This window comes from Culex quinquefasciatus, chromosome 2 (genome assembly GCF_015732765.1).
Source record: "Culex quinquefasciatus strain JHB chromosome 2, VPISU_Cqui_1.0_pri_paternal, whole genome shotgun sequence".
In the NCBI taxonomy this organism is placed as follows: domain Eukaryota; kingdom Metazoa; phylum Arthropoda; class Insecta; order Diptera; family Culicidae; genus Culex; species Culex quinquefasciatus.
In genome coordinates, this window is record NC_051862.1 from 211,547,077 (window position 1) to 211,558,581 (window position 11,505).

The 11,505-nt window shown below is 40.3% G+C and overlaps 2 protein-coding genes across 4 annotated transcripts; one reads left to right on the forward strand and one right to left on the reverse strand.

Moving 5' to 3' along the window:
• The first annotated feature begins 4,042 nt into the window (after positions 1 to 4,042).
• LOC6048073 (FK506-binding protein 59) lies at positions 4,043 to 6,186 on the forward strand. 3 transcript variants are annotated; one of them, XM_038251517.1, is made up of 4 exons: positions 4,043 to 4,218; positions 4,292 to 5,286; positions 5,347 to 5,595; positions 5,778 to 6,186. In XM_038251517.1, the coding sequence occupies exons 2-4, from the start codon at positions 4,342 to 4,344 to the stop codon at positions 5,934 to 5,936; spliced, it is 1,353 nt and encodes a 450-aa protein (XP_038107445.1). In that variant the 5' UTR covers positions 4,043 to 4,218; positions 4,292 to 4,341; the 3' UTR covers positions 5,937 to 6,186. The 3 variants fall into 3 exon arrangements, with proteins under 3 accessions (XP_038107445.1, XP_038107447.1, XP_038107446.1); XM_038251519.1 differs by having other exon boundaries at positions 4,044 to 4,218; positions 5,667 to 5,921; XM_038251518.1 differs by lacking the exon at positions 5,778 to 6,186 and adding an exon at positions 5,715 to 5,756 and having other exon boundaries at positions 4,044 to 4,218.
• Positions 6,187 to 6,664: 478 nt separating this feature from the next.
• LOC119766605 (zinc finger protein 84-like) lies at positions 6,665 to 8,835 on the reverse strand. Its single transcript, XM_038251508.1, has one exon. The coding sequence runs from the start codon at positions 8,754 to 8,756 to the stop codon at positions 6,756 to 6,758; it is 2,001 nt and encodes a 666-aa protein (XP_038107436.1). The 5' UTR covers positions 8,757 to 8,835; the 3' UTR covers positions 6,665 to 6,755.
• Between the last annotated feature and the right edge of the window lie 2,670 nt (positions 8,836 to 11,505).

The window sequence follows — 11,505 nt, forward strand, 5'->3', positions numbered from 1 at the left end:
AGTCGAAGAAGCAAAATATAGAGAATTTTCTCAGCTCTTCAAAAATATTTTTTCAATAGTGGGCAAACATGGGCACTATTTTAAAAATGAAAACTGCGACTATTTTCAAAAAGTTACCTAAAAAGGTTATAACTTGAAAATGGTGCACTTTTTCAAAAATTCACTAAAGTACTTTTTGATTGCAAATTCGATTTTACATCGGAAAATGAAGTTGAAAAATTTTTGCGACCAATATTTCGATTTTTTGAAAAATCTGTATTGATTCAAAAATCATAACTCGGTCAAAGATTTTGCCCATTCTGAAATTTCTGAAAAGTTGGCATTTTATGTCCTCTAAAACATATCAAAAATGAAAAAAATAAAAATAGTGTTTTTGCAAATCAAGTTTTAGTGACAAAAGTTAAATTAAAATCACCAAATTTTTTTATCGTGTATCAATTTTTTCAGTGTAGTCCATATTCATACCTACAACTTTGCCGAAGACACCAAATCGATCAAAAATTCCTTCAAAAGATACAGATTTTTGAATTTTCACATATCATTTTGTATGGACAGCTGCCAAATTTGTATGGAAAATTATATGGACAAACTAATGATGCAAAATGGCTTCTTTGGGCATACCGAAGGCACCAAAAAAGTTTCAGCCGGATTAAAAAATACAAAAAAAATCGAATGACCGAAATCTCAGAGAATTGCTCTTCAAATATGCCTTATTTTTCTGCGTGTTGGCGAAAAATACATTTAAGGGGTTCCATGCATGCAAATCGACAAAAATGTAAGAGGTTGGTTTGGGCACACACTTAATTTCTTTTAATAAAGCCCTTCAAATTAAAATACATATTTTGAACTATTATCAAAATAAAATTGAAGATATTTGGTTGTATCATTGCCGAGATATAGCAATTTTATGTTAGCAGTTTCAAAAATCGGGTGCCACGATATCTCAACACTGCCTTGACCAAATCGGCTTAAAATTTTGGTGAATACTCGTTACACCGGTCCTGTGTGCATGACGAAGCCCGATTTTCCAAAAGTTTGTTTAAAAAAAAATAAAAATATTTTTATCTTTTTCATATAAAAAATCGCCAGTTTTAGATTTTTGTATTTTTTAAAAAAGCAAAACTTTAAAATCGGGCTTCGTCATGCACACGGAATATGTCTTGGGAGTCTTCACCCCAAATTTCAGCCATTTTGGTCCATCTCATCTCGAGATATCGTGGCACCCGTAAATCAACTTGATGTTCAGAGAACAACTCTCACAAAGTTCGACAGTTCGCTTTGCGCATGGCAAAATTTTGAACGTAAATCGTCTCTTACTCAGTTTAATCATGAAATATCTTCATGAAATTTTCAGTAGTGAATGAAAATCATCTTTTTAGTGGATTTATTAAATTTTCTGAAACATGAAATTTTTGAATTACATGTAGAAATTCAAAAATTTCATGTTTCAGAACCCCTTAAACAAATTTCGTATTTTTTATTACAATTAAAGAAAACAAATCTTTGAAAAAAAATTTAATTTCTTCAGTAGCGAAATTCAGGTTCGTCTTCCGATACATAGTAATCTTCATTGTCCCACTACTGAAAAAGGAGAAGGTAAAAAACGATTGGATGTTTGTCTTAATTTCATATTCAAAGGCAAAAATTCGTCAAAAGATTAAAGAGATTTAATTATGATAATTAAATTTAAATTTCATAATTTTTTTGCATTTTTGTGAATGTTAATTTTGCTGCCTGAATACAAATTCGAGGTCTATTTTGTCTGTACTTTAAATATTAAGACACGTTTTTCAGTGATTGAACCCGTGAGGATAAAAATTTGGTGTCAGTAAGACTTTTATGTATTAGACGCCCAATTTTGAAATTATTTTAAATTTTTTTTTGAGGCAAATACGTTTTTTTTTTAATTTTGAGTTTGATGGCTTACTCAAAATTAAAAAAAAAACGTATTTTTCCTCAATTTTTTTTTAAATAATTTCAAATTTCCAAAAAAATATTAGAAATTTAATATTCTCCACGAAGCTGCTGTTGACGCACCGCGTTAGCGTACTCCATTTCTGAGATGATCGATGAGGTAAGGGAAAGAGTTTTGTAAAAAGAAGAAGGAAATGTCAAATGGTCAAAGCAGAGGAGATGTATAGAGATAGAAGAAGTGCCTCATCAGGTGCAATTTGTTGTCCGCAGGGATTATTTGATCTTTTTGTAAGTAAATAATTTATCAACATCAATAACAGATCGGCCGCCAATGTAGGTTTCATAATTTTGTATCAATTAGGAACATATCTACTACGGAGGCAGCGGCGATTGATGTTGTGCGGGTTTTAGAGGTGTAGATAGAAACTGTTAATGTGAGTATTTAATCGAGATTTGCATTGTAAAACTAAGCCTAATAATAAAAATAACTATTACAGTTTTAAGCTGCAAGAATAAATGCTGCTCTAAAAATCATTTCGCCTACTGGTCCGAACAGCTGCAATAATCAAGGGGGCAAAAAAATCAAATAACAAGCCATAGTCTTCACATTTAAATGAAAAAAAGTGTTTTAAAATGCATTTTACACTAGTTCAGTTGTTTTGCAATCATTAGTTTGCAAAAAATCTAAGATCTGACAAAAACAAAAAATGTATCGAAAATAAAGATTCAGCATTGAAAATTTTCAAAAAATCTTATGATTTTTTAATAAACCCAAACATGCTACAAATGATTTTAAACGCAGAAGGATGTATTTTAATTTGATTTTAGCTGGTTGCAAATGAATTTTCATTGAAATTTTGAAGTTTATTGTAAAAATATTTTTTTGCCCCCTGATTTTTTGGGCCAATTTTGCAATAGGGGGGGGGGGGGTGTTGACAAAAACTTTTAAAAATATTTGTACCAGCCTAAATTTTCTGAAATATGAAATTTTGGATTTTCTACATGCATAACCATTTAACAACCTTGCGTACAACACGGAGACTTTAATTTTTTTATAAATAATCATGGATGTGAGAATCGTGTATTAAGCATAACTTTTTAAGAACTATACTAATTTTTATAATTTTCAAAAGCGACTTATGGGACCCCAAGACGGATCGAATGAGACCAATACGGTCCAAATCGGTTCAGCCAGTGCCGAGATAATCCAGTGCATTTTTTTTATCAACATCCCACCACACACACAGAAATTTGCTCAGAATGTGATTCTGAGCCGATAAGTATACATGAAGGTGGGTCTAGGAGGTCAAATTAAGAATTTCGTTTTTCGAGTGATTTTGTAGCCTTTCCTTAGTAAGGCGAGGAAGGCAAATAGTTTGAATTGGGTCCTAAAATAAAGCTTAAATTTGTAATATTATTGTTCACAACGATAAAGCTTGTTTTTCTGAGTACAATGACCCTTTGTACGACTGCAAAGGATTTGAGATGGATTTTTAAATCAATTTAAAAAAATAACTTCGCGGCCCTCTTGACAGAAGGGATCCTATTTGACAGGTCGTTCCAAGGGGACCACAGTTGATCCATCGAAAAAATGTTGTATTGTCAATTTAATTTTTAGAATTAAAATAAAAAAAATAATATCAGAAATGGTTTCTAATCGTGTTTTCTACCGCTATAGGGCTTTAAAAAAATTGATTTATTTCAAACAGCGTCCAAGTATTGCATCTGTTGAGCTGTGGCGATTTGAAAAGTTTCACTTGACAGCTAGGCATTTGAAATAATTCACCGATGACAACAGATGCCACTGTGAAAAATAACTTGAATATTTTTTTAAATATTAATATTACACTTTAGCGATTTTTGTAATCCCAGAATTTCGTACCGTAAATCTTTTAGACTGTTGCAATTAATCAGTAATTACCCACGTAATTACCACACATTTTTATTGTTGAATGTAACAAACAGTACCTTCTAATAGTTTGGTGCAATCACGGTGCGATTTTTGAAGTGACAATCAAAACACATTTTTTCACAGTGCCCGGCACTCTTCCAGAACTTTCATGCACTCTCTCTCGCGAGAGAGCATCGCCCCATCAAGAAAAAAGGCAAAAACGCGCTGTGCGTGCCTTCTGTCAAACTGCGCTTTTCAACAAAAAAGATTCGAGGTTCGCAGTGCGGTGTGAGCTAATCGTAGTCGGCCTGATAATTTTTCATCGTGCGGTTTTTGCGGTTCAAATTGTCGAGGCTAGAAAACCGTCCGGCGGTCGGAGATTTTCCACCAGAAGAGTGGCAACTTTGCTGGAGGTAGGTTCCGGGAGGTTTGAGTTTTTTTTTGGGTTTTTCGTCACATGTTTTCTGTGCACTTTTCTCCCGGCAGATTGTTCGATAACTCGGCACACACACAAACACACATACAGCAAGCCGAAAATGGCATTTGTCGACCTGTCCGGGGATGGCGGAGTCCAGAAGCAGATTCTGCAGGAGGGAAGTGGTGATGAGACGCCGTCGAGCGGATGTACGGTGTCGCTGCATTACACGGGGACGCTGGACTCGGACGGGAAGCAGTTTGACTCGAGCAGGGACCGGAACGAGCCGTTTGAGTTCAAGCTGGGCCAGGGATCGGTGATTAAGGCGTTCGACATGGGTGTGGCCACGATGAAGTTGGGTGAAAAGTGCGTGCTCAAGTGCGCACCGGATTACGCGTATGGCGCTTCGGGCAGTCCGCCAAACATTCCGCCCAACTCGACGTTGAACTTTGAGCTGGAAATGTTGGGCTGGAAGGGGGAGGATTTGAGTCCGGGGTCGGACAAGAGTATCGAGCGGTTCGTGTTGACACCGGGGGAGGGCAAGAAGACTCCGAACGACGGAGCGCTCGTCAAAATTCATCTAGTCGGACGGCACGAGGGACGGATCTTCGAGGAACGGGACGTGGAGTTTAATCTGGGCGAGGGCGAAGAGGACGGTATCGTGTCCGGAGTGGAGATTGCGCTGGAAAAGTTCAAAAAGGGCGAAACGGCCAAGCTGATCGTGAAGCCCAAGTTTGCGTACGGCGTGGATGGGAACAAAGAGCTGGGAGTGCCTGCGAACGCCACGCTGGAGTACACGATCACGATGAACGAATTTGAGCGGGAACCGGACAGCTGGAAGCTGGACGACGCCGAACGGATGACACAGGCCAAGCTGTTCAAGGAGAAGGGCACCAACTACTTCAAGGCGAACAAGTTCTCGCTCGCACTCAAGATGTACGAAAAGTCCCGGAATTACGTGACGAGCTCGGACTCGGACGAGTTCAAACAGTTCCAGCTGCTGATCTACCTGAACAAGGCGCTGTGCTACCAGAAGCTGAACAACCACGACGAAGCGCGCGATGCGGTGAGAAAGAACCTTTGAACACCTCCTTCTTTCCCATTCCTAATAATGTTCAAATTTCAGTGCAACGAAGCGCTCAACATCGACAAGAAGAACGTGAAGGCGCTGTACCGGCGCGGTCAGTCCAGGCTGGCCCTGGGCGACTCGGAGAAGGCCCTCGAGGACTTTGTCGCCGTGCAGGAGCTCGAACCCGAGAACAAGGCTGCCCTCAACCAGATCACGATCTGCAAGCAAAAAATCAAGGCGTACAACGACCAGCAAAAGAAGGTCTTTGCCGGAATGTTCACCAAGTTTGCCCAGAGTGATAAGCAGGTGAGTTGAGCGAAAAACGAGTCGATTCATTTCCCCCCTCCCCGAACTATGATTTCTCGATGTCCACGTAGTAATTGTACTTTCATTTTCAACCTTAAACAAAATATCCTCCTGAAAAGTAAAACAAACTTTTACCCTAAAAAATGCCCACGATCTGTTTCTAAAAAAAAAAAAACCCCAAGCGAGAGGACGAAGAGCTGAGCCGCCAGCCGGACGTGATGAAGCAGAACTTTGGCGAGTGGCGGGACGACGAGCGTGAGCACGAACCGACCCGCTTCGAGCAGGAGAACCCCGACGTCATCATGCTGAACGAGTCGCTGAAGGATTTTAGAAACATGTAAAACGACGACGACGGCATGCCATCTTCTGTCCCCGCAAACCAACAAACAAAAAACACACATTTAAGTCTTCATTCCCCCTTCTACACTACAAACACACTCACACCCTTTCTATTTGCTTTGCTTTAAGGCAAGTCTCTCGGTAGAATTATACAACGTAAGTGAATGAGTAAGGATTGCGCTTTTCGACACAACAAAACAAAAATTAACGAATTACACTTGAAATACAATTGCTAACAATTGAATGCTGAAACAGGTTTGCATTTATTTGGTAGAGAACGTCCCTTGCTGCGTAGACTTCTGTTGTGTTTGATCAATAATCGACCTCCATTTTCTTCTAGGCGCGTTCATCAAAGTTGAAGTTTCCAAGCAACGGTGGACGACCCGCAACTTCGGCGTTGTAGCACTGGATAGGGAGCGAAGCACTGGGGGAGAATGATGCTCTGGGGTTCACCATGTACTAACTAGAGGGTGGGATCGTGTGGCGCGGGAGGAGTGGGGATCAACGATCGGAAGTGTAGACTGAGGACTGAGGGTCGTTTCTTCAACTATTATAACTTCAACGTAACAGTGTTCACACGAGGAATCATGCGATGGCGATGAGAAAGCATTCTACGCGAAGCTAGAACGGTCACAGAGGAAGAAAGGTGCTATAAAATTCAGGAGGACAATGGACATGACGGATTCACTACTGTTGTAAAGAAAAGCAAAACAAAGAGGCAGTTGGAAAAGAAGAGAGTACCCGAAAAAAACCCGTGCTTGGACGATTAGACCATTTATTTGAGTCACATCTACAAAAACATTGAAAAACACGTTAAAACCCTAAACCTCCTGGCCCTGCAGCTGGTGCTTCTGCGCGTGGATCAACAGCTCGCGCTTCCTGATGAACCCCACCAAACAGTGATCGCACCGATACGGCCGCTCCCCGGTATGCAGACCCATCTCGTGCCGCTTCCGGTCGGTCACGTGAGAAAACTGCTTGCCGCAAGCCTCGTACCGGCAGGTGTACGGCTTGGCGCCCGTGTGCGACCTCACATGCAAATCGTGCTTCGCCTTGACGGCAAACTTCTTCTCACAGAAGGCACACTGGTACGGGAAGTTAGTCGGATGAACGCCGTTCAGGTGCTTCCGCAGCTGGAAGCGGAACTTGAACCGGGCCGGACATTGCTCGCACGCAAAGTCTCGCCGCTCGTCGTGCGTGAGCTGGTGCGCTTTGAGCAGGTTTGGCGTGCGGAAGGCCTTACCGCAGACTTCGCACGGATGCAGGGGCGACGTTGACTGGGAGTGGACGAGGCGTTCGTGGTCGCGGAGCTTCGACGGGATGAGAAACGGCTCGCCACAGTGGCTGCAAATGTGTTTCTTCTTGAGGGTGCGATTGCGGTGAAGGAGCAGTAGAGGGTGGGAGCTGAAGTTGCGTTGACATACGGAGCACACGAACTGTTCGCTGGTGCGCTGGGATAGGTTGATGACCCTGCGGGGTGCGTGCTGTTCCTCCACGTGGGCCATCAGTTCCAGTTCCTGGTCGAAAATGGACGAGCATCGGAGAAAGCAGCAGGCGAAGCCAGAGACTTTGCTACTTTGTTGCGGCTTTGGCTGTGAAAAGTTCTTCTTCTCATTGGCTGAATAATCTACAACATCGGTGTGGTTCGGCGTGTGTTTGAAGTGGTTCACGATCTGAAACTTTCTAATGTAAACCAGCTGGCACAGCTTGCAGTAGAAGAGCTTCTTGACGTGTCGACACAACGTTTTGTGAGTGTTCAGCGATCCGGATGTTCGGTACGATTCGAGACAGACATCGCAGAATGGGTTACCCTCAATCCTGTTATCCTTGTGGTGCTCTCGGTGGGCATGTTCCAGCAACTGTTCCGTAGATCGGAAGTACACGCCACAGACGCAGCAACGTTCGGAACCCTCCACAACCGTAATGATCCGGTGCTGTTCAAAATCTTCAATCGCGCTGATCAGTTTGTCCTCCGGAAGCTTCAAGTGATTAGTTTCACTCTCCAGGTCTGCATCGGTAAACTCAATCTCGATATCCAGACCTTCGGCCGGAGGCGGTTCTACAAAATCATCTTCATCTTCATCCGGTTCCATTCCGTCGTCACTCGATCTATGAGCCGGACTTTCCTCCATGTGCAGCATGAGAGATTCTTTGCCAATGAAGCTCAACTGGCATAGCTTACAAACCAACAGCTCTTTGGTCGAGTAGTGTTCTCGATGTTTGCCCAACTCTACTAAGCTGCTAAACTCCCTGCCACAATTGGAACAACCCTGTCCGGAGACTTCCCCTCTTTGCGCATGACTTCCTTCAACATGATCCCGTAACTCTACACCATCGCAACAGATCAGCTCACACCCGCAGCATCTCTCCCCCCGAAACTCCACATAGTCAAAATGCTCAAATTCCAAATGTGTAACAATCAACTCTTCCGGCGGCATCACAAATTTATTCACCGCACCACCATCCTCACCGTCTCTCTCCTCCAGAAACTCCTCCTCGTCAAACTGGTTCTCGTCCTCTTCAATGATCTCCAGCTTGACCTCCGCCCTCGCAAACCTCCGCCGTGTCGACTCCACCAGGCGCACCCGTTCCCGGAACCGATAACAGCTCTCCAGCTGCACCAGGCAATCCTCCGTGCAAATGTCCAACGAGCCGCGCGATTCCAGGTTCAGACTCACCTGTGCCACCTCGCAAACGGCCTCGGCCAGCGTCAGGAGCACGCCATCGTCGACGAAGCTGGCCCCGTCCAGGAGCGATACGGTCGGTCCCCGGCTGGAACAGAAGCGGCATGAAGGCGACAGTTCCGATGGCGCCGCGATCATTGTTACGTGATTTTATTGGATTTTTATTTTGCGCTCTGTTTTGATTGCACCGGCGAATCGCGCGAAGACGAAAATGAAAACAAACAGCGCGATGATTTTATCTGGCAGTGCTGCCAGCAGAGAAGGAACTTTTATGTGTTTCGATGTTTTAGATACACTGAAGTTTGAAGGTATGTAAAATATTTTATGTTATAGAGTTATCTACGTGCGCATGTTTAAGGCTTTCTAGTCAGAAATTTACCAACACATGCAAAGTATGTTTACATGACAGCTGGACGTTTGTTTGCATCAGGTTTCCTATCTCTTTCTAGAAAAAGTTTTTTGTCAGGCGACTTCTAGCTAGTTTTTTTGACTGACTGCCCGATATGTCAGCCAACATACTTCGCAGGGCTGTGACAGCTACAGCTCGATCATTGTTTGCATCAGGACACTGTTAGGAGGAGTTCGTCATTTTTGAGTTAAATTATATTTTTTTCACTGGGCCTAGAAAGCCTTATTGCGTGTACGTACACGAAAAAGATTGAGCTTAAATTTTGTCCGCCCAGCAAAATCAAATGGTGCACTAGTGTGTGTACGCGAAACGTCATAAAGCTCTATTCAGTATTCCGCTCCGTTTTCCATCTCTTTAAACGTCTTTTAATCATTTAAGTTAGTTTCTACACTCAAAGTAAAAAGTATCCTTCTTTCAAGTTCACCCGTCGTCACCCTTTGAAAGGGTATCGAAAATGTACTGAATTTGACATACCCTTTTAAAAGGGTGACGCCGGGTGAACTTGGAAAAAGGATAGAAAGTATCCTTTTTGAGGATTGAAAGTACCCTTTTGAGGGATACTTCTGACTTTGAGTGTACAGGTTAGTTTAATGAAAAAATAGTTTTTTTTTATTTAAACATTAAAATGATTACTAACTACAGAAGGCTTTGAAAGCTCATGCTAAGTATTTGTTGCGCCTGATTTTCTTTACTCCCCTCCCCAAGAAAAGTTAACAGTTCAGTTTGAGCGTGATCGCGCGCCTGAAATGCTTGGGAAAAATAATATTGTGGATTTAGTTGGTAGCTGGATTTTCTGGCATCTTCTCAAGTCATTGGAAACGGTCGTGGATAACCCTAGGGGTTCTCAATTGGAGTGAAAAAGTTCAAGTTATAGCAAAAATATGGATTGAAATTTTGACTTTTTATCATTTCTCCGACATTAGGAATAATAGTTTGGACATGCTCGCAATTTTTTTGTTCAATCGGAAAAATATTATTTTTCTTGAAAAAAGTTTCATTTTCAAACACATGCCATCACGCGACCGCGTACTCGTACTTTGTCAACAAAGCTGCAGCTGGATGGTGAGACGAAGTGAGTGGGGAGAGGTTTTGACATTTTCATGCCCGCATCTGGCCCACCGCCTATTTCGTCGGTCGTTGAGCCGACGGTCGTTTCCAACGACCGAGTCCAGCAAAGAACTGATCGTACAATAAAACTGTTGGAAAAAAAGAAAATGAGAAAAGATAAAAATTAAAAATAATGCTAAAATAAAAAAAAAAGAAATTTAGAAATTTAAAAAAAAAGAATTCTGCAATTGGGTACTAAATCACAATGAAAAAAATAAAAATAAAAAAATTATAATGAAAGGATTAAAATAAAATTGAAAAACATTTTTAAAAAAATAAAAAAAGGTCAAAATTTAAAAAAAAAGAAAAAAAAATAAAAAACATTTAAAAAAATCAAGAAAAAATTAAAAAAATAAAATTTAAAAAAATAGCAAATTTAAGGAAATTTCTGAAAATAAAAATTAAAAAAAAATCAAAAAAGTTAAAAATATTTAAAAAATTGTAAAAATAAAAAAATAAAAAGATTGAAAAAATGAAAAAAAAAAATAAACAGAAATTGAAAAAATTAAAAAAAAAAACAAAAAAATAGCTGTTGAAATCAACAACAAAAATTAAGCTATTTAATCACATTTTTGATTTTTTATTATTTTTGAATTTTTGTATTGTTGAATTTTATTTTTTTTTTACTTTTTTTTTAATTTTGGAATTTTTGCATTTTTGAATTTTTGAGAAAAATTAAGCTATTTAAACGCATTTTTAAATTTTTGTATTTTTGAATTTTTGAATTTTTGAACTTTTGAATTTTTCAATTTTTCAATTTTTCAATTTTAGAATTTTTGAATTTTTGAATTTTAGAATTTTAAAATTTTTAAATTTTTAAATTTTTGAATTTTTGAATCATACACAAGAGCAGACATACAAAAATTTCCGAAACACGTATTCAAAACTTTGCCCCCGGCTTGCCGGTACTTGTCGGGTATCAGAAAATGAGTACCCGACAGGTACCGACACATATTTTTCTTTCTACAGATGAACTTAAGATCAAATTTGATACCTGCTTTGCTACACGCGGTGGGAGACTCGGGGGCAAACTCGAGAGCAAATTTAGTGGGAATCAAATCGGGTAGCAAATGGTTCAACTTTCGACATTTTCGAAAAATGGAATTCTTTGAAATTTTCAATAGTATTGAAAAGTTTAATAAACTTTTAGCATTCCTAGCCATGAATCATTACATAATTATTGATTTTAAAGGTAAACGAGAGCAAAAAATTATAAAAAAACCCATATTTGCCCCCCGCGGTGGGCTTGTTTCGGTGGCAAATTTGCTACCCTAGCGATGGGGATGACGGAGTTTTTTCAAGGTGGCAAATTTGATCTCGGTATTTATGAGCCGGGTGCAAATTTGATTTGCACCCCAGCGCTGGAGATGA

Excerpts from the sequence above, each read along its gene's own strand:
- LOC6048073 (XM_038251517.1), top strand. The coding sequence starts at position 4,342 with ATGGCATTTGTCGACCTGTCCGGGGATGGCGGAGTCCAGAAGCAGATT. Across the intron at positions 5,287-5,346 it reads ACGACGAAGCGCGCGATGCG|TGCAACGAAGCGCTCAACAT; the intron begins GTGAGAAAGAAC and ends TTCAAATTTCAG. Across the intron at positions 5,596-5,777 it reads TTGCCCAGAGTGATAAGCAG|CGAGAGGACGAAGAGCTGAG; the intron begins GTGAGTTGAGCG and ends AAAAACCCCAAG.
- LOC119766605 (XM_038251508.1), bottom strand. The coding sequence starts at position 8,756 with ATGATCGCGGCGCCATCGGAACTGTCGCCTTCATGCCGCTTCTGTTCC.